The sequence below is a fragment of the Filicampus tigris genome, chromosome 15 (assembly GCF_054856515.1).
Source record: "Filicampus tigris isolate MCC_2025a chromosome 15, RoL_Ftig_1.0, whole genome shotgun sequence".
Lineage (NCBI taxonomy): Eukaryota > Metazoa > Chordata > Actinopteri > Syngnathiformes > Syngnathidae > Filicampus > Filicampus tigris.
In genome coordinates this window covers 3,006,306-3,028,243 of record NC_141231.1, presented here as the reverse complement: position 1 = coordinate 3,028,243, position 21,938 = coordinate 3,006,306, and the positions used below count along the sequence as shown (strand labels likewise).

The 21,938-nt window shown below is 38.2% G+C and overlaps 1 protein-coding gene across 2 annotated transcripts in view; it reads left to right on the top strand.

Moving 5' to 3' along the window:
• The window catches only part of dcc (DCC netrin 1 receptor), a 368,958-nt gene that overhangs the window by 271,567 nt on the left and 75,453 nt on the right, over positions 1-21,938 (top strand). For both annotated transcript variants that reach the window (XM_086054077.1, XM_086054076.1), the window contains exons 22-25: positions 4,021-4,089; positions 10,499-10,661; positions 16,213-16,436; positions 16,716-16,832. In XM_086054077.1, coding sequence (XP_085910203.1) covers positions 4,021-4,089; positions 10,499-10,661; positions 16,213-16,436; positions 16,716-16,832 — 573 coding nt within the window. The remainder of the gene's footprint in view (positions 1-4,020; positions 4,090-10,498; positions 10,662-16,212; positions 16,437-16,715; positions 16,833-21,938) is intronic.

Below are 21,938 nucleotides of genomic sequence, written 5' to 3'. Positions count from 1 at the left end.
GCTACCCACACCGGCTTGCTGCGGTCTGCGGGCCGTATCTAATAATAAAGCATTATCATCCCAGGGGCCGTAGAAAACCTTCTCGCGGGCCGTATGTGGCCAGCGGGCCTTGACTTTGACATATATGCACTACACCATGAGCTGACAAGACTGTTAATGAATGAACATGCCACATCCTTTTGGAAAACTGCCAATCAAGTCAATCTTATTATAAATTCACTTGAGTTTTATGATTTATTAAATATACCTTAGTTGTGCCTCCTAGTACTATCACAATGTGACAAGAAATAACGCTAATTTGACAATGTGGAACACCAACCCACTAAACTCTCAGTGCACTCCATGTTCGATCGTTCAGGCACAACACTTTCCTCATCCTGAGCATCTGGCTCCTACAATTATGGTCCAACATACATCACGCCAACAACCTCCTCTTCCCCAAACTCATCAAACACATGGATCGCCTCAGATGAGTTTAAAATATTGCCTTCTGAGTCGATTTCTGACAGTCTTTGTACACTTTCCATGTTGTGCACGGCCGTTGTTGTCTTGACGTGACATTACACATTCTGTTTTTTTCGCTCGCCAGGATCAAACTCAGTCATCCAAACACTTAATTCCAGTATTTCCCGATATTAGTTTAGTTTAGCAGTTAGCATGGCTTATCCGTCTTCCGTTAACTCATTCAGTACCAGACATTTTTAGACCCTCTTTTACTCTAATGTTGGAAGAAATTTTAAAAATATATAAATAAATTCTGGCTGGACAAGACATATAAATATGTATTTGGGATTGAATGAGTTTTAATTACTCCTCGTAATCCCTTTGTGAGAACGACACTCAGCGGTGTATCTTAGTCAAAGCCATGGAGGCTATAATTACCTATGTCATTATTTATTAATTTTCATTAACTGTTTGATTTAATTTTGTACCGTAAGTTTATCATGTTTGATGACTATGTATCATGATTATCACTTCCCTAATGAGCTGGTCAGGCTGCCACCTGTTGGTAGCTGTGTGGAACAAGCATGTTAAGTGAAAGTTTTTGTCCATTTTGTCCAAATCAGGCTGCCTTATTATTCTACGTTTGCCTTCATAAGAAACATAACGATTCGCCTAAAAGAGGACGAGTGACGGTTGACATGATAGGAGAGAAGTGTCAAGATAAAAACTTTTCTATCGCCTTCCCAATATATATTATATATATACATCAGGCTTTGTTTACCTGATGTATAGTTCCCATTTTTCCAGTTAACCACTTTCGAATGTCATCATCCTTGGCTCTTACTGGCGCATAATTCAAACATATGTGGGTGGGTCAGCAGTTACTGTGTTTGAAATAAGTGGTTCTGAAAATGAATAGATGCCCAAAGTTATTGGATTCTATTGACTTTCCATGGTTTCTTTTTCAGTGCTTGCTATCTCTTACATCCGTGAAACCTTTTGAAAAATGGATTTCCATATACATGCCTTCTTTACATGGACTGCAAAAACCTAATGTCGTGTTTTTATTATGGTGTTGACATGAGTTGAAGCTAGAAATCAATTTCATAATCCAATTTACATGCTTTAGAACACCGCATCCTATCCACCGCACATGCCAATATCTCTTGAAACACAGTGCTTAATTTGTATGGTGGTTTTCATTTTCAGCCCAGAAGAGAAATAGAGTAGACTGTGTTTTGCTAGTCAACATTAAACATCAGGACAAAGGAATGGCAAAGAGCACACATCAAAGAACTGCCACACAACTGCACTATGCAAAAATGCTATGACTTCAATAGGACGTGTGTAAGTGGTGCTCTGGTTATTGGTTGCTGCATATATGACCTTATTCAAGTTAAAATGAAACTTTATATTTTTTCATTGGATTTCTTTCTAATTGTATACAATACACCATACAGCCATTGATACGTTAACATGTCCAAAAAGAAAATACATGACACTTAATTTGATACAGTAACTTACACTTGACATCCAGTACAATGGCTCATGTTGCATTAACCTAACTAATAAGTCATTTTGGTCTTCACAATGGCTGTCAATCGTTGAAGAATAATATACATGTCCTACATTAGGCATTCTATTCTATAATTCCATAAATTGATGACAGCTTCTCAAGCAAATGCTCACTGGCTTTCAAAGAAATGTTTAGGGTGTCTTAGAATAGTACAATCCTCAACGAACCAGTTATGTTGCCTTTTCTTCTTTGTTTAGTCAAGGCTGTAATTCTAAATCAATACAATTATTCCATCTGTATAATATCATGGGGGCCTGAATTATTTATACCAGGTGAATTGATGGGTTACAGGAGAGTGTGGAGTACATTGGCGTTCAAGAAGGAAGATTGACTTAATCTTTACTTTATCCTTAGATGTAATACTATAGCATGCCTGCATTTGTTGTGTGTGTACTGTATACTCTCCATACACCTCCACTAATATTTGACAAAATGTTTGTTAATGAGTACTTTGGCCATATATATATATATATATATATATATATATATATATATATATATATATACGTGTGTGTGTGTGTGTGTGTGTGTGTGAGTGCGGGGGGGTGGGGGGTGGTTGTGTGGGGGTGGGGGTGTGGGGGTGTGTTTTGCATACATTAACACATTTCTCAACCTTACTCAAATTTATTCATAGAGCACTATAAAACAAAAGCTACAGCGGTAAAACAGTGTGGTACATAGTTAAAAAAAATTACAATAATCACGATAAAATAAAAACAATCTGGCAGGATAGTTGACCATTCTTCTCGGCAGAATTGGGGCAATTAATCAAAATGACTAGGTTTCCTGGCAGGGACCTGGCTTTTAAGGATATTCAACAAATGTTTGATAGGCTTGAGGTTGAGGTTTTGGCCAGGTCATTCCGGAAGCACATTTAGGCATTCCAGACCAGTTTTGATGTGATCTTTTGGTTCATTGTTCTGGTGGAATATCACTTTTGTCCAACTAACTTTTACTTACATCTTATTGTTTGCACTGATAATCTAGGTATCAGAAGTTGTTTAGAAATTGCCCCCAACTTGTATCAGTTGTTATTTCTCTTTCCTGGATCTTTACTGATTTCCCAGGAATTTTGATTGTTCTCGGAACTGGGCAATATAATGACAATGAGAGCTGTCACACCTTTTTTTTTTTTATGTTAATGCTGGCAAGCCGAAAGTACCAACTGCAGTCAATCCTGATCAGTAACAAATTAGAAGCCCCTTTCAGACCGCAGAAACTAATTCGTTATATAAGTTAATACAAGTTAATAGGGCAAGGCATCAAGTTAGAAGTAAATTCTAGAAGTTACAGCATTATTTATGAAAAGATTTTGATTAATTTTTTTAAATGTTTGAGTCTGCGAAGTGGGCACTTAGACTGCCTTCCACCCTCAATCGTGCATCTGTGTGTGCGCCCCATGCTTCGCCTTCATTTCTACAATAATTCAGAGGGTTTAATGCATACTGATGACATATTTATGAATGAAATACGATGACATCCAACACACGTATCAGTGGATTGCACAATCTGTCTGTCTGCAGATGGTTAAAATCCACCAAAATCCCGTTACACCACCTGTGCCATAGCTTTTAGACCTGGTTTCACCTGGCCTAAACTCTAGTCTACTTTCAGTCACCAAATTGTCAGGTGTGCTGGGGGCGTGTAGTAGAAACTGCCCTCGCTCTGTCTGAATACCCAGCGAGGCACAGCGCATTCTGACAAATTCCCAAACACGGCAACCTAGACTTGACCCGGCCCACGTGCACCTGTCTACGAAAATAGGCCCCAAATGTATCATTTTGACCCTGTGTCGATGGGGGGAGGGAATCCAACAAAGTGTAAATTTGAACATATTAAATAAGACATTAAAAACAACCATGCCAATAATCAGTTTACATTTCTGACCGCAACTCTAAGTCAATGAACAAAACAGCCTTTTTTTAACGTAATATAAATCAGTATTTGTGTCAAGAAATTCAATTCATTTCAAATTCTTCTGTTATGTTTGGGTCTTCCAGGTCGAGGAGGAGGAGACCATGCCTACTGGCCATCTGATAGCAACCTAATTGACAGGAGCAGCATAAATGGTAAAACATATACACAAGGAACTTCACTGAACTGGACTATGTTACAAATATATCTGAATTGGACCTAATAACGCTCAGTTGTAATTTCATGTGTGGTTCTAAATCTACTGTAATTGCATTATATAATTGATTATTTACATAGTGTTTGCATCATTTTCTCTATAAAATCTCAGGAATCAGTGTTTGAACTGTATACATTTACATTTTATATTTTTATAAGTTATTGTAATCATAGCAAATTTTCATGGAGGAAATGTGGTTACCTGCGCAATCAAAAATTCAACAATGTAATGAAATAGCAACATCATACGATATACTATAAATCATAGTATAATGACTAATCTTATGTTTTATCTGCAAGTTTATTATTTTCTGATTTTATTACAACAATAGTTATTATTTTCCCATTTTCTTGGGACTGTACCTTTTCACACATAATGATGATACCATGTACTGTACTGTCTAATTATTTGTAATGATGACACTGGCTAATCTTTTTACAAAGTAATCACTACTCACTGGATATTTTTTTAAATGTTATTTTACTATTCATTTTATTTACAAAGCACTTTAGAAACAAGTGCCAACCTCTGCTGCATACAAATTGCTGTACATAAAGTAATAATCAAACATAAAGACACTTAAATCAATAAATTAATAATATAAAAACATAAAACACAGTAGGTAGGTAAGTATGGTATTTTACGGTACGGTAGGATTGGAAAACAGTAGCATATACTGTAACATGTAATAGAGTTCAAGGCTCAAATTAAGCAGGTTCAAATCACAGTTTGCAAGTCAAAATTAGCATTTTGCACCTCATATAAACACATTGAAGGTCAATACTGCAAACAGACATGTATGTGGCAAGCACCGTGTCATGTAATCAACACGCCTATCTTGGAAGATTTATTTATTCACACTTATGATTACAGAGAAATTAATATGTAGTGCAATTAAAGTATGCACAATTTGTTTTATCCTATTGCATAAAATACTGCAATGACTGTCCAACAGTAATACTTTTTTTTAAATATGCATATACCAAGGAATTGTTTTTGAAATTAGTTTTTGTTGGTTTGCAGCTCTGAAATTGGTCCTTCTTTATAAAGTGAAATGTCTTTTTCTTTTACTCTTCTGTATTCATAATTGCTGTTTAACCAACTAAATATATACTTTATCCGAATACTCAAGTATTCAAATACATTTTCAATAGGATGCTCGAATACTCGAATATTTCTTAGCTGCAGCCCTACATTCAACTTTATATTTTTGTAGTTTTATTATTTAATAAAATCATTGCTTCCGGTCCTGAGATTAACGAGCAAAATAATTGCTCCTCAAAATTTGGAAAGTTGCTCCTCAAATGGAGTCATTGAATAGCAAAACTGCTCCTCAAAAAAAAGCAAAGTTATTTTGAGTCTTGTATTTTAATGGTCTTGCTTGAAAACAAAGCGATTCGATGGAGGTCAGAAGTCAATGTCTGTATTATTTTAAGAATATCACTGCAGGGTTTTTGAGAGTGATCTGATTTGTGTGTGCGTGCGTGTGCGCATGTGTGCGTGTGTGTCTGGAGACAAATGTTTTGTCGGCATTGTTGGTGGTGCTACTGCCAGAGGCGATCATAAATTCATCCTCTCTGACCTGAGCCCTCCTACGCCTGGAGGATGCCAGGTCACTGAGGGCAAAGGCTCATTCCTCAGGTTGACCATATTTCATCTTTAACGCATCTTTGTCTTCGTATTGCTAAGCTGCCTCTCACTGAGAAACTACCAGTTGAGAGATTCATCTCTGACTGTTTCCATCAGGTCACAGCAATGTGACAGTCACTGTGATCTGACCTGTTTTGCTCTAATATAAGCTTGTTGCAAGACCTCTCAACAGCAGCATTTTCTGTCAAAGGTCAGCATGACCGAAACTGTTTACATTTTCTCCCAATTTCTATTCACGGGATATCAGGGAACTCTTTACTGCTGAAACCATTAACTGCTCAGCGTAAAAACGGGCGTATTCGTGCGCAAGTCTAGTCTACTGTGTTTGGGGCAATGTTGTGACCCACTGGGCGTTCCGATGTACGGAGTTTCCTTACACCCAACTCATCCGACAATTTGGTAGCAAAGTAGTCTATGCTGAGCCTAAAAACGAGCGCATCGTCATGTTTGTGCCGGGGTAATTGTGTAGTTCAGCGTCTTAGTGAATTTGGTAGACACTACGCCTCACCCTGCCGCACCCTGTTCCTGCCGCACCCTGAACATTTGCAAATTTAGTTACAAAAAGTAGACTAGAATCTGGAAAAGCAAAACTCATGGCACTGGTGGTGTAACACAATTGTTGTGTATTTGATGGAGGTGGAGGCAGACAAATTCATGTGTGGTGGATGTCATAGTTTGATATGACGTCATAAATTGGCATGATCTTACGTTTACTCCCGGATGGCGTGTGTTATGTTACTAACTGGAGATCGGATAAGATTTAATTGTATTGATATTTATTTATCCATCTATATGTTAAATTGAGTTTATTTCGTGCTTGATGGAACAAAGTGATGTGTAGGAACAGTCAAAAATACTGATTTGTTTACATTATTGTTGTAATCTGCACTTGAGTTTGGGCCTTTTCAGTATAGTATACTTATGTTTACACCACAACTGTGTGGCAGAATTATGTTGTCGCGGTCAGCGCTTTTCAAACTGCACATCAACATATTTAATAAGTTTATATATGAATTAATGCTTCATTTGCCTTTACCTCGGTATTCTAGAATGCATAACAGCTCTGATATTGTTTGTTATAATGAAGATTAATTGTTGAAAAATACATTGGAAAGAGACCTTGGAAAAAAAAAAACTTGCAACTCCTATCATCACATTTTTTGTGGAAAAAAAAGTGATGCAGTGTCCATTTGCCCACGTCACATGTGCGGCTAACTACATCATCCACAATGGGAGGTCTTGCAGTTTATTGCACAGACCCCAGCAAGTCTATTTCTTCTTTCCTCAATGTCAAACATGGCATACGCTGGCATACTGCGCTTGGACCCCCTGATTTTTATGAAAATGAGGGACGTCGCTAGGATTGGCCGGGAAAACACTACTTTCATCTCATAATGGCACACAAAGGTGCAAACGTCGTGTTACGCGCAATTCTTACCTGTGTAAAGTCTTACAAAGTACCAAAGGAAAGAAAACTCAACACATAAACACAGACTGAGCTTTGTGCTAGATTTGCACTCAGCACTGAAATAGAGTCCGTTATGTATATTTTTGGTTGTGGAGTTTTCATGTCCTCCCTGTGCTTGAATGGATTTTCAGTGTGTATTTCACACATTAAAATGTGCAAACCCACTAGTTGAAACAAGGCATTCTGATAAATATTGCGTTTGTGGAATAAGAGTTAATCAACCCGTTTTTCGCAATCTCTGCGGGCGGCCTGAGCCGTTATGATGTAATCTTCGGTCGACAGAAGTGACAAAATGGCCGCCCCCTGAGATGGCTAAAAACGGGTGGATTTTGCTGCTTAACTCCTATTCCACAAACCCAATATTAATCAGAATGCTGTGTTTCAACTAGTGGGCCTGCTGGGAACATATACTTAAAAAAAAATGTTTGGGTTGATTTCCTCTTCATGCAGTAGAAAATAAATGGATGATTTAAAACTGGTAAATCCATTTCAATGATCGGAAAAAGGAACATATTTTATTATATCCAGGTATCCCCCTGTATCTCTAATGAAATAATTTAGAAAAAAAGAGTAATTAAATGTTTTAGCTGTGTAAATGGACACCTGAAAATTGTGACATGAGCTGCTAAACACCTTTTGACCTCTTGGTTTGATTTTGGTTAAGAGTTCAATGTGCATTTCACATTGTTAGCTACTGTGTATATCTACCTTCACATTCACTACATTGTGTTGCTCTAAGTGCAGAATGAAATGAAAGGTAGAAACAATTTAAGACTGTAAGATGATGAAATCTTGTCTTCAGGACCTGAAAGTTATATTGCATTCCCATTTGCTTTAGTTGTAAGATGTGATGGATAGTGGTTTTCATTGAGGGAGACAAGTGACTTTAGCAAGTTCAGGGAAATGGTGAAAGAGGTACAACTGCCTTTTTCTCTGTGTCACAATCATTTCTCTGTCTTTTCTCAGTCCCTTCTCATGTGTCTCTCCCACCAATGCTCCACTTTTTTTCTTGTTCATTATTTCATCTTTTCATTCTAATTTCAGTTTTTGACCCTGTTCATGCTTTGTTTCTGCTGACACTCTCTTGATCTCACTCTCTAACATTCCTGTGTACTTTTCATGTGCCTCCCACAAGGTTTCATCGTTGGGTTCTTCTTATTTTCTCTCTCTTTGCTCAAAAGACGAGTAAATTAATGACTGTGCATATTACATAATACGTAATACTATCACCTCCTTAACATCTCGATCTGTGTCTGCGTCTCTCCCTCACTAGCTAATAGACAGTAGTGATTATGATGTATGGTTTGACGAAAAGTATTTTCTAACCTTTACTTGCTATTTACAGTTGTTTTATTGCCAACCTGAATATTTGATCTGTGTCTTATTCAAACTTGAGCCAAAGCTCGGTCACCTGATTCCTAAAACCTTAATGCTCACTAAAGGCACTCAATAAACAACTGTGGAATATCTAAGAAAGGGAAACTCTGGTATTGAAAGCTTGAATATAGTGAGGCATCTTCAACTTCACATCTCAGTCTGAGGGAGCGATGTCACGTATGTGTGTTGTCACATTTTCAGCGCATTTACGACTCATCTCATGTCCATGCCTTATAACAGTGTTTCCCAACCAGGGGTACGCGAGCACATATCAGGGGCTACGTGGAACCATTTAATATTTTATTTCCCACCTGGGGCAGAGCCGCACCAAAGTCATAACAGCTGCGTGTCAACCCAAGTGTCTCATTGTAGCTCAGATGGCCGATGAAAAGAAAGTAAAACTGCTATAGTGGGTCTGAATATTATTAATGCACAGTGTTTTGTTACTAATATTTAAAAGGTTTAAAGAAGACTTATGCAAAGGAGCTCAATTTTTTTGTGGTAAATGTCAAAAGAGTGTATATAAGAAAGGCAGGTTTATTCTTTATTTTGAATCGTTTTAATATTACTTTACTAGTCATTTAACTTTATTAGTAATATTACTTAATACTACTTTATTACTTTTTTATAATTTATTCTTAATATTTTAATTGGTGCTGTCAAGTGATTAAATTTTTTAACCAATTAATTACAAAATTTTCCATAATTGATCGCGATTAATCGCATTTTGCAACTCACATTTTTTTACGAAGCTTGGAACCGATATTTACTTAAATCTTGGAATTAATGTGGAAAAAAAAATAACAGTATACTTTGATTCAAAGCCTGTTCTAATAGCTTCCTTTGATCCTTGAATACGATTATTTTCCTGTAAAATACAACAGTTGAACGACCAAAAATGGACTAATATGGTATTTGAATTTGACTTTGTAAAGTGTGCAAACTATTTTGAATTTCTCCAATGAGCTGTCGACCAACTTTTTAAAGTAAAACTACGTAAAAGTCCATCTTTGTGACAGTGACTCTCCTCAAAGTTTGGCTGCACAGTGAGCACAGGTCAGCTGCAACAGGAAGTAAATAAAACTGAGTTAACTGAGTGCATTATAAAATTTTGTATATATATATATATATATATATATATACATATATATATATATATATATATATATATATATATATATATATATATATATATATATACATATGTATACATATGTATATATACATACCTTATTCCTAAATTTTACTGTGAAAAATGCACTTCCAATGTAACTGCTGAATGTAACTGATAAATTAACTTGTAATTTATGTATCTACTTTTCAAATCAAGTCATCCATAAAGTATCTTTTTCAAGGTGGCAGTCACAACACTGAAAAGGGTCAAACATACAGATTGAGCAGTCAAGTTGTGGCACACTGTCAGGCTGAATAGTGTGGAAACGTCACCCGTGAGAGCGATTAACTAAATAGCTGTGAGTTGGAGTTTAAAACAAATACAGCTATATATCTGTATTGTACATTGTAGAGGGTTTTTGTAATGCTACTTCATTCATGTACACACACAAACACTCATGCACATTGGGAGTGATGATACAGAGCTGCCATGCAAAGTGTTCACTTGGTCATTTGGAGCTATGTAAGGCTGACAGACTAACAGAGTTGTTCAAAGCAAAACAAAAAGATTCCAGTTGACCAGAGAGCATTCCCATCAGAAGACAACCACTCTATATTCAGGATTTATAAAATGTATGGAAGTACATATTTGCTTTTGTAATAGTGGCAGTAGCAATATATACAACATTAATCGTTAATGGTACTATATTAATATCAATCTCTACTTCTTCTTTTTCAGATTCTCCCATTGGTCAAATGCATCCACCACATGGCAGTGCTACTCCACAAAATAATAGTAACCTTTTGGTCATCATTGTGGTTTCTGTGGGAGCCATCACTGTGGTCGTAGTGGTTATTGTGGCGCTCATGTGTACACGACGCTCCTCCGCCCAACAGCGCAAGTAAGACATCAATTTTATCTTTGAGATGTCAGTAAGCATCTGTGAATGTAAAACAGCAGATGGCAAATGATAGGCTCTGACTGTTTTGTATACTGTAGCTATTTGGTCCTTTTTCTTACACAGGCTAAAATGAATGTTTCTATTCACGAAACAGGAGCTTACTTCAAACCTCATAAGTTTCTCTCTTTTTGTTCCCCGCAAAGTATTTCCTTTTATTTTAGATTTTCTTCACGTTTCTGTTTAAGTTGATTTAATTCCACATCAGGATTTCAAGTTGTCAAGTCTGTCTGTATCTGTTTTAATTCAGTTGGCTCTTTTCACAGAATTTGCTCTGGAAGTTCATATATATATGTCATGTTTTCTCTTCTATAGTCAGTCAGTAGCATATTTTTCATTTTTTTTAATGATGTTTCAGTTGGTAGTACAGAGACCTGTCTGACCTATAAACATCCTTCCTCGATATCTGTTATATTCAACAACAATGATCTGGGCCCATTTTATTTATGATGGATGGATTTATCTGACAGACTCTATTCCTGTTAACATGGGTGTATTTGCCTTCAGGCACAACATAATGTACAACTGTAGCATGTAAAATTCAATGTTATGCATCATCCAGGCAAAGGCCCCACCGCTTGCCGGGGTCAAGTGGCTGAAATATTCTAACTGTTACTATAAAAGACCAACAACTAATATAATTTATACAAAAGACACACAGACATGCAATCACTGATGACGGTTGTGCGGCGCTGACGTACTGTATATGCTCCACTAAAAATATATTTTAAAACATTCAACTAATTGGACAGCAGCTCTGTAGTAAAGCAATTATATTTAAAGCTGTATATAATTGTGCAACGATGGCAAGGAATTCAAATCTGCTAACTCTTGCCATTGTTTTTACACAGTTTTTTTTGACATTTTGAGTCTGCTTGGATGAGCCCTTCAGCTTCATCCATAGCGCTATTGTCTACTCCCGGTAGCAGCTACTGGCCCTCCAACACACTGGACTTCTTCTCACCAAGAAACATGAGATCCCAGCGGAGATAAAGGGGAAAAGAAGAGGCTGCAGGGCTGATGATGTCAAGCACACAGAGAGAGAGATAGAGACAGAAAGACAGACAAAGACAAATAAACCATGTCGACCAACTATCACCATGGGAAATTCTGCTCTCTGCCAAATAAGATAGATAAGATAGACAAGCTATCGATATTGAGCAAGCTGAAGCAAGATTACACAAAAAGCAGTTTGATATGTTTTACCATGACATAGTTGGACCAGGACACACCACACGCTCTTGTCACCATGAAGAGTTTCACACTTGACCGTGCAGACTGCAAACTGGCAGAGAGTGGCAAGAAGAAAAGCGGGGATTGTGTGCGCGTTTTTTCACTACAGGTGGTGTAACCATGGGCACATCAAAGAGCAGCTCTGTAGCACAGACATCGAGCACCTAGCAGTCAGCGCCTAGCAGTCAGGGCCCGGCAATACTACATACAATACTTTGTGACTCACATGTCGTGGAGGTGTACATCCCTAACTGCTACTGCTGTGCGTGAACGCATCCACACCACTGTGTCTATGCTGCAGACAAGCGGCCAACATCATCATATCCGGCGACTTTAATCATGTCTCGCTCTCTGGCACTCTCCACAAGTTCACATAGTATGCGGACTGCCACACAAGAGACAATAGAACACTGGATCTAATTTATGCTAACGTCCCACTCATGGCTATGATCACAACCACCACAAAAGAAAACCATGAAGATCTTGGGTCTCATTTATCAACGCCACTTGTGTACATAACAGGACCTGAAAAATGTAGAAACAACTTCCTGCCAACGAAATAACTAAAACTAAAACTGAAAAAACGTTTTTGTTAACAATATAAAATAAAAACAAAAATGCGTTTTATTTAAAAAAACAAAAGCTAGCTGAAATTCATACCTGCATGTCAACCCCGGGCTGTACTGAATCTTACAAAAGTTGTAATTTGCCTTTACTTATCTGTATATAATCTTACACATTATTTTTCAATGGCTGCTGTCACGTGAATGGAAATCAGCGATGTACAGCATACTTGTTTGAACAGGTGTTTCCACCTTGTGCCGAAAGTGTACAACTTGACAGGTATTGAAATTACATTTAACGTTTACAATACTAACAAAAAGCTGTAATTATAGTGAAAATGTCCTTCGTTTTGACCTTTGTCAATTAATTTAATACATGAGCCATTGGGCTTGATTTTAAATGTATTTAACGTATTTTCCGGACTATAAGCCACTATTTTTTTCCTAGGTTTTGAACCGTGCGGCTTATATAAAGGTGCGGCTATTCTGTGGATTTTTCTTCCACCGCTAGAGGTGCTCTAACCGGAATTACAATACAATACAATACAATTGCCATTAATAGGATGTGACTGCAGGTGGAGGAGTTCAATAGGCCAGGGCACTACGCACTAGGTTAAGCACTAGGCATTGCATTGGGTGGTATGCAGAAGTAAAGCAATAAAAGGTGGACGTTAACTGACAAACTAGAGTGACAGCGGGCAGTGGAATGAAGATAAGTGCTGCTTATTTTCCCTTGGTTCTGTTCTGTTTTAATCAGCAAAATTGCTGCCATGTTAAAAGGCACTGTTAGGAAAGAATGTGTTCAGACATTTACAGTACAAAATCGTCCTGTAAATGCAGTAAATATAAAATTTGTCAACGTAGATAGGTTCGGCTTAGATATTGTTTTTTCATTATTATTTATATTAAAATAGAGTGGGTGCAGTTTATATAAAGGTGCGGCCTATAGTCCAGAATATACGGGATTTCAGTATTACAGCACGGCCATCCATCTGTCCATCCAATTAGACTACGACGCACTGTAAAAGCAAGTGGGCAAATGGCTTGTAATGTTGTGTGTGGAATACTTCTCAACAGGAATGCAAGCCACAAATCCACTTTAGAAGTTGGCAGACTGGCAAATAAAAGGGACAGAAAGCGAGTCGTAGCTTTAAGACGTTAGAGTTGTGATGTATCTAATTTCAGAAGCAGTATTATGTACTGCATTTATTGTACTTCAAAGTCTTTGGACTTTTGTGCAGTACCTGAATTTGAGTTGTAGATTGATTTTTTTTTGTATGTTTTTGAGTTTTTAGTACACAATACTTATCGTGATTTTGCTTTTATTATGTACACAAGAAATACGCAAATTTAATAAAAACTAATACTAAAACTAGTAAAAACTAAAACGAAGCTTTTTGGAGAGAATTTTTTTTTGTTTAAAGTAACAAACCCGCTCTGAAACCTTAAGAGTAACTAAATGAAAAAATAAAACTGAAAACGAAAAATAAAATCTAACTACGATAGAAATTCAGGCAACGTCCTGCATAAAAGTGTGTAACCTATCAAAAAAAAAATTGTCCAAGTGTGCACATCTCCAGATATCATCCACCTGTATGCAAAATTTGGAGACAAGGAACTCTAGTGATACAGTGGTATTTGTGTGTGTAGTGGTTTTTGAGATGGTGAATTGAACATTAGGCCTCTCATACAGTTCATACAGTTTCACTTAATGACTAACGTTAATCATGGAGTATCTAAAATGTATATATATATATATTTGCTGTATGTATACACAGGTTTAATGCGACCATATATTTTTAATGGTTTGTCTGTTCTTTTGTAAGGTTGCTGCTAATGCCTTTGAAAGTGCCCTTCAGGGATAATTAAAGTGTTTAATTGCAAGATCATGTTGGTGTGTGGCGTGCGCACTATTGCAGTGGACGAGAGGGGGGGTGGCTACCTACGAGGGATGAAATCGGGTTAACTTCTGGATTCACCGCTCTCAATTTAAGAGGAATAAAAAAAGGACGCAAAAACATTGTTTTATTTTATCGTTGCTTTTTCATGTTGTATTTTGTTTGCGATAAAAAAACTCAACAGTGCTCATACGGGTCATTTCTCAGTCATGTTGATGTCTCCATCTGCGACATTACGCCAAATAAAAAAAAGTCCTAAAAAAACCTGTCTCAACTTGCAGGTAAACGATCTCAGTTGATTAGAAGCACCTGTGGCTCAAGACAAACTGTGACAGGGTTTTTGCATTCTGGACCCACATTTCCGAATTTCCCATCTGTGCTTGCACGTGATTAAGATGTGGTAAACTGACATTGTTTTCCCTTTTCTCTTAGAAAACAATAGAACAATATACAGTATTGTATGTCAGTTAACTACATTCGAATCGTGTACAACCGATGTTGAGAAATTACGTAAATTGTAGACTTTTTTCAGTGCAGCGACATTTGCGTTCCCAATTATTTGTCAGCCCCTGTGAGTGAGTAGGCACCCACAGCTGTCCTCACTATAGTAGCAGCAACACTGTGATGGGTCGCAATTCTTTTCTTTGTTTTTTTTCTCTACTTCTGTTTTGCCTGTCGCATTTTTTTAATTTTTTTATTGTACTCTGCCAAGGCCATCAAACAATATTCCCTTCCTTGTTTCCACTGCACTGATGAGCATTGTTGTCATTAATCAGCCTTCACAATGCATTGGCCAGCATGGCTAATTTATTTCAATGCACTGCTTTGCATTGATTATGTATGGATAGAGTTAGGCATATAGAGGAGGTTGTGATCCACGTTATGGGACTCATCAAGGGAAAAGATCTTACAAGTGTGTTTACACACAGTTTGATAGGTCCGACTTTTTTTGCCATATACCTTTAGTAGGAATGCTATGCACTCTTTGATAAGTGAGACCCCTGGACTGAAGAGGCATGAGAGCAGCTAAGGGACTGTTTTAACACCATAGATTGAGACCTATTGTGCAGCTTATGGGGACATTGATGGTCTGACCAATTGCATCACTATCTACATTAATTTCTGTGAGGAAAATCCTTTGCAATTTTTTTCCCAACAACAAACCCTGACTGACCCCTGAATGAAAGACTCAACTGAATGAGAAGAAGAGTAACTTTATCTTAGGGTATAAAGAGGAGCTACAAAGAGTACAATTACAGTCTCCAAGCAGTGACTGGAGAAATGCCTTGGCAGAACAACGCCAAAGAGGAGTGTTCGAAATTCAGCAAAAGGGATCATATTCTGCCTCTCTGAACACTTGCAATTTCAGAGTTAGTCAGAGTAGGTCAGAATGAATTTCCAAATGCACCCTAAATGAATGCCCATCCTTTATCTGTCCTTATCATGAATAATAAATAACCTGTAGTAAGCAGCACTTTTTAAAGTGAAATTTGTACAGAATTGGATTAAATGGAAAGTCATTTTACAAGCAATATGCTCTACTATTAATTTCCATGAAAATGTGTCTTTTTGTTTATCTATTTAATTATTAAGAATTGTTGTTTTATTAATTTGCATATTTCAATTAAGACGCCTGGTGTGTGACTTGCAAAACGCACTTTATGTATGTCAACATTCTGAAGATTTACAGTAATTTTCAGAGTCAACACAGACCCTGTTGTGTATCCTTTCAATTTCCCATTTTACATTCCGTCCATCCACATTCACCCAGACTTTTTTTGGGGGTGCCCCCTTTTGCAGGAAAAGAGCAAGCCACACCGCCAGTAAGAGGAAGGGCAGCCAGAAGGATTTACGACCTCCTGACCTCTGGATCCATCATGAGGAGATGGAGATGAAGAACATTGAGAAAGCTCCCAGTGTGGCCCCATCTGGGCACGATTCTCCCATCCAGTCTTGCCAGGACCTTCCCCAGGTTGCCCACAGCCAATCGGAGAGCCAGATGGGCAGCAAGAGTAGCCACTCAGGTGCAGGTTACATGTGTATTATATTTTGCACTTCTCTTAATATTAGCTGATGCTATTGCTACACAGGAAATGTACAAAAGAGAACTCATTGAAATTAAAGCCATTTCAATCTTTTGTAATCCTCTACCCGCTTTGATACTAAGCATGACTTAATATGGTAAAATATGTTCTCTGAGAGGCTTCAAAAGTTGAACCACAAATTCAAAGTAAACCTAAATTCATCCTGTGTTCCAAACAACACTTTTAAGGAAAATGTAGCAAGCTGATTTAACGTTACAGGAGCAGACGGTGATGAAACGTCAAGCTGTATTTCTACTCTGGAAAGATCCTTGGCTGCCAGGAGAGGAACACGAGGCAAAATGATGATTCCTATGGATTCACAACCAAGCAACACACGTATGTACTTTATTACAATTTGGCTTTGATCTTATTTATTTGTTACCAAAATGATATAACATGTTGAGTCATTTAGTTGGATAACAGGAATTCAGTGAAGACGCAAACTCCAATATGACGTTGCAACACATGTTTTTGACTGGTTTTATTCCTATCTCACAGACCGATATTTCTTTGTAAGTATGGATACTTGTTCCTCTAAAACTCATGAAATTAAATGTGGGGTTCCTCAAGGTTCGATTTTAGGCCCCTTACTTTTTAATCTTTATATGCTTCCCCTCGGGGATGTCATCAGGGGACACGGCATCAGCTTTCACAGCTATGCTGATGACACGCAGCTGTATATTGCCGTGTCTCCTGATGACACAGGACCCATTGATACCCTTTTAAATTGCATTTTAGATATCAAGTCATGGATGGCAGATAATTTCCTACAGCTCAATGAGGACAAGACTGAGGTTTTAGTTATCGGTCCCGAAGGTCAGAGAGAGAAGCTTTTACCAAAACTACACATTTTTAATCCCTCACACTGTGTGAAGAACCTTGGCGTCATTTTTGACTCTGAGCTCAGTTTTATTCCTCATATTAAAAATGTAACCAAGATTGGTTTTTATCACCTTAAGAATATCGCCAGAGTCCGCCCGTTTCTCTCTCAGGCTAACACGGAAGTGCTGATGCATGCCTTTATTTCCTGTCGTTTAGATTACTGTAATGCCCTGCTCTCTGGCCTCCCGAAAAAGAGCATTTCACCACTGCAACTACTGCAGAATTCAGCCGCTCGGGTGCTGACGAGAACCAGAGGGCGGAAGCACATTACGCCAGTTTTGAAATTGCTGCATTGGCTCCCTGTGTGTTTCAGGATCGATTTTAAAGTACTTTTATTAGTTTATAAATGTGTTAATGGTCTTGGGCCATCTTATTTATCTGATTTGCTTTTATCATACCAGCCCTCGCGGATCCTGAGGTCCTCTGGCGCCGGCCTTTTATTTATTCCAAGGGTGAGGACCAAAATGCATGGCGAGGCTGCATTCAGCCATTTTGGTCCTCACCTTTGGAATAGCCTGCCAGAGGATGTCAGGTCTGCAGAGACTGCTGATATTTTTAAGAGGAAGCTCAAGACACACCTTTTTAGTTTGGCTTTCAACAACTTTTAAATAATTTATCTTTTCTTTTGATTGAAGATAATTCTATGTTTTGCTTTGAATGTTTTAAAGCACTTTGAGTTGCATTTTTATGTATGAAAAGTGCTATATAAATAAAATGTGATTGATTGATTGATTGATTGACATGGGCAGGCATAGAAATGACCGAAGGCACAACACGCAAAAGAAAGAACCCTCTACATGCCAAACGAGGCTTAATCATTGTCATCATCATCAAATATCACAATTTATCATGTAATCAAAACTTCGTCACCATTAAACACACTGCTTTTTAACATTTATAGGACAAAATATTACATACACCTGCACTTTCAAATGAGATCCAATTCAGTAGTTGCATGAAATATTCTGCCTTTGCGAAAATCATTCTTGGTTGTAGAAAGTGACTCTGTATGAGATACAGTAGTGTAGAATAACTGATATTGTTGTTTTCATTTTCGAGTGGTATTGAAGTTCAAATATTACGTTGTGCAGTTCCACACCAACTTAATACTAGGAGTACGAGAGCAGTCATTTTGACTGTTTTCAAACTTTGATGTGTTATCACTCAATATAAGATGCTCTTGGCCTCTCGATTTTTCCTAATTCTGTATATATTTCATTACCATGATGCAATTTTATTGTATTAAACAATAGAAAAATAGGTACGAGTTATTATTTCTTTAACTACGGTGTCCCAGTCAATTTGACGGTTCGGCATGTTACGCTGGGATGACGCCACCGGGTTTCTATAGCAACCAGTGGTTCGATTGAGAAACGCTGTTGGTCACCATGATCGAATTTAAAAAATAAAAAAATTAAGTAAAATAAAGAAAAGAAAAAGACCTTAGAGTAGGCGAGGCGTTACAAAATATTGATGAGTCTAAGGATGAATTGCTCGAATGACACACAGTGAGCCCGAGTAAAAAAGTCCCCCTGGCGGGTAGGAGGTGTTACGTGTGATAAAATAGGCTGTTAGATGTGATAGTCATGACGTTGCGGGGAGTGCATGTCGGACAGTCGAAATAAATAAAATAATGAGCTTATGTGGTGGTTTTTGATATAATTGCCCCATGGAATAAAATAATTTCCGGGCTGCGATCAGGATGGAGTTGTTTTGAGGGTCGTACTTCGCATTTACTTCCTCTTCTTCGAAGTAAGTGCAATAAAGCTGTTTGCGACACACGTCTCCTTTCCTGGCTCCAACCCAGTTGTATTTTATAACAGCTGACACGCATGCAGCGCGAGAGCCGCACGGGACAATGTAGGCGCTCCACCAACTGTTTCTCCTTCATTTATATGACATAATTTACATTAAAATACACTCACAACAGAACTTCAATAAACAAAATGAATTTAGGAGACACTCGAGCAGCGAGTAATATCATTTTAATCGATGCCATCATTGCCAGAGCGCAACAAAGCGCAATCCGTCAAAATGAAGGCTCTCGTAGTTCTAATCAAAATTAAAATCAAAATGCTGGCAGTCCTAGTCTTAAAAAGCATGGCCCTCAACGAATAAAACGTATCTCATTATTTATTTGTCAATTGCATTTTCCCTTTTTTCCCCCGGTACGAGATGTATTTTTATATACCCCTTTAATATACCCACTTTTGTATACCCCCTGATTGTGTCAGAATTCTGCAACATTCTCGTTTGGAAGATTTTTGATTGATCTTGTATTAGCTCACTTTATTTTCCTTCATTATTTTTAAGCTTTCTAACAGTAAAATTGTTCAGCACTATCTGGGATGTTTATTTTTTTCATTGGGAATGTTTCAGAATATTATTATTTGAGTTTACATATGGGCTGCATGTGAAAGATGTAAAGTTTCCATTGTCACATCCATCCTAAAATGTTTTGGTAGTATCGATGGATTTGGTATGAACATTGTAAGACATTATGACTTATTTCCTTGAGAACACAAGTAGCTACTGTTTCTGAGGAGCATACCAATGGTGTCACCTAGCGAAAAGCTCACATGATAGTACTGTTGACATGAGCCTTCAGGCCAATCAAGATGCATATTCTGAATCACTGCCTGCAGTTCTGCATCATCAATGCTTTCTTCAGTTATTTGTTCTGACTTTGTGCCTCGCAAGGTATCTTAGACCATGTTAACACGAGTCTCATCTTCATCTGGAGAACTAACAGATATCAACATAGGCACTAAGGAAAGGGGATCTATGTGTGCGCCTCTGCCACTAGTTTACGGGGACAGGAAATCAATTTTAGTTAGGTGATTGTGGCAGTGAATCCTTGGTGATTTCTCATTCCATATTTTCTTGACAAGAGGACTGTGGCTGGAGGTCTTTGGCAACAAGCATATGATATGGGCTTCCAATGATCTCATTTGGTCTATGACAACAGACGAGTTCCATATCAACATACAATTTTTTTGTGTGTGCTTAAAAAACACAGCAATGCAACTCTGAAATAATACGAGAACATTGTCCTTATTGGTGACACAGTACTGTAAATGCTGATTAACACAATAGCACAAAAGGCACTATTATCGTAGGCAGGCGCCCATGAACTTGGCGTAAAAAAGTCGTATCTTCATATTGGTGCTGGGGCAAGTCTAGTCTGCTGTGTTTGGGACCGTGATGCGCCTCACTGGGCATTCCGGTGCACAGAAATGATGCGCCGCCAATACCCCTGATCATTTGCTAATTAAACTAATTAAAGTAGACTACGCTCGGGGTAAAATTTTTTGTGCCAGGGCAAGTCAAGTTAAGCGTGTTTATGAATTTGGTTGACAGCACTGCGCGACACTAGCTGTTCTGGCAGACCGAGGGCATGGTCTCTAACACTCCTCTTGCACACCTGCCAATTTGTTGACAAAAGGTATTCTCAGTTTTCCATCCATCCATTATCGATACCGCTTATCCTCACAAGGGTCACGGGTGTGCTGGAGCCTATCCCAGCTGTCTTTGGGCAGTAGGCGGGGAACATCCCGAACTGGTTGCCAGCCAATCGCAGGGCACACAGAGACAAACATCCACACTCACAATCACACCTGGGGGCAATCTAGAGACTCCAATCAACTTATCATGCATGTTTTTGGAATGTGGGAGGAAACCGGTGTACCCGGAGAAAACCCACTCTGGCACGGAAAGAATATGCAAACTCCACACAGGGAGGCCAGAGCCAGGATCGAACCTACGACCTCTGAACTGTGAGGCGGACGTGCTAACCAGTCGACCACCGTGCCGCCCTATACTCAGTTTTAGATTACCTAAAAGCAGGTCTAAATGGTGATGGTGGTGTAACGATGGTGTAACTACGGTGTAACGACGGTGATTGAAGTGTAGGTAGACAGATTCAGCGCTCCGTGAACATGCGTGGGTGGATCTAATCGTATCTCATCCATAAATATGACAACAGCGTGGTAAAATCCCTCTGAAAAATTATGGAAATCAGTTCAATGAACAAATTATAATCATTATCATCTTAAAAATATTTTGAAAGCATCCCCCTGACAGCGCGGCACAACTATTGAGGGTGGGTGGAGGATGTCACACACAGACGCACAATCGGTTGTACAAGGCGGTCTCCAATTGCCCATGTCACATGCGTGGCCAATTACATATTCTGCAAGGGGAGACCTTGCAGTCTACCAGTTTAAATGCACTTTCTGGAGTCGATGTTGGATGCCGACGAGTCTATTTCTGCTTACGTAATTTCAAAATTTCAAGTACCGTGGAGGCTTAGACCGCCCTGATTTTAATGGCACTTAACTCATTAAATCCCAGCTGTCATTCACTCTCAGCAGTTTGGGAGCCTCCAGAAAATGCTGTTTCCAACATTTTATCGAGCCTCCCAAAAGGAAGATTAGACTGTCTTCTTTTTTTTTTTTTTTTTGCGTTCTTTAGCAATCCACACTAGAAAATAGCTAAGTTTCATGAAAATTCAATTTCTGGGAAAAAAGATGAGAAAATGTGCTTTTTGTAAAAGCATAA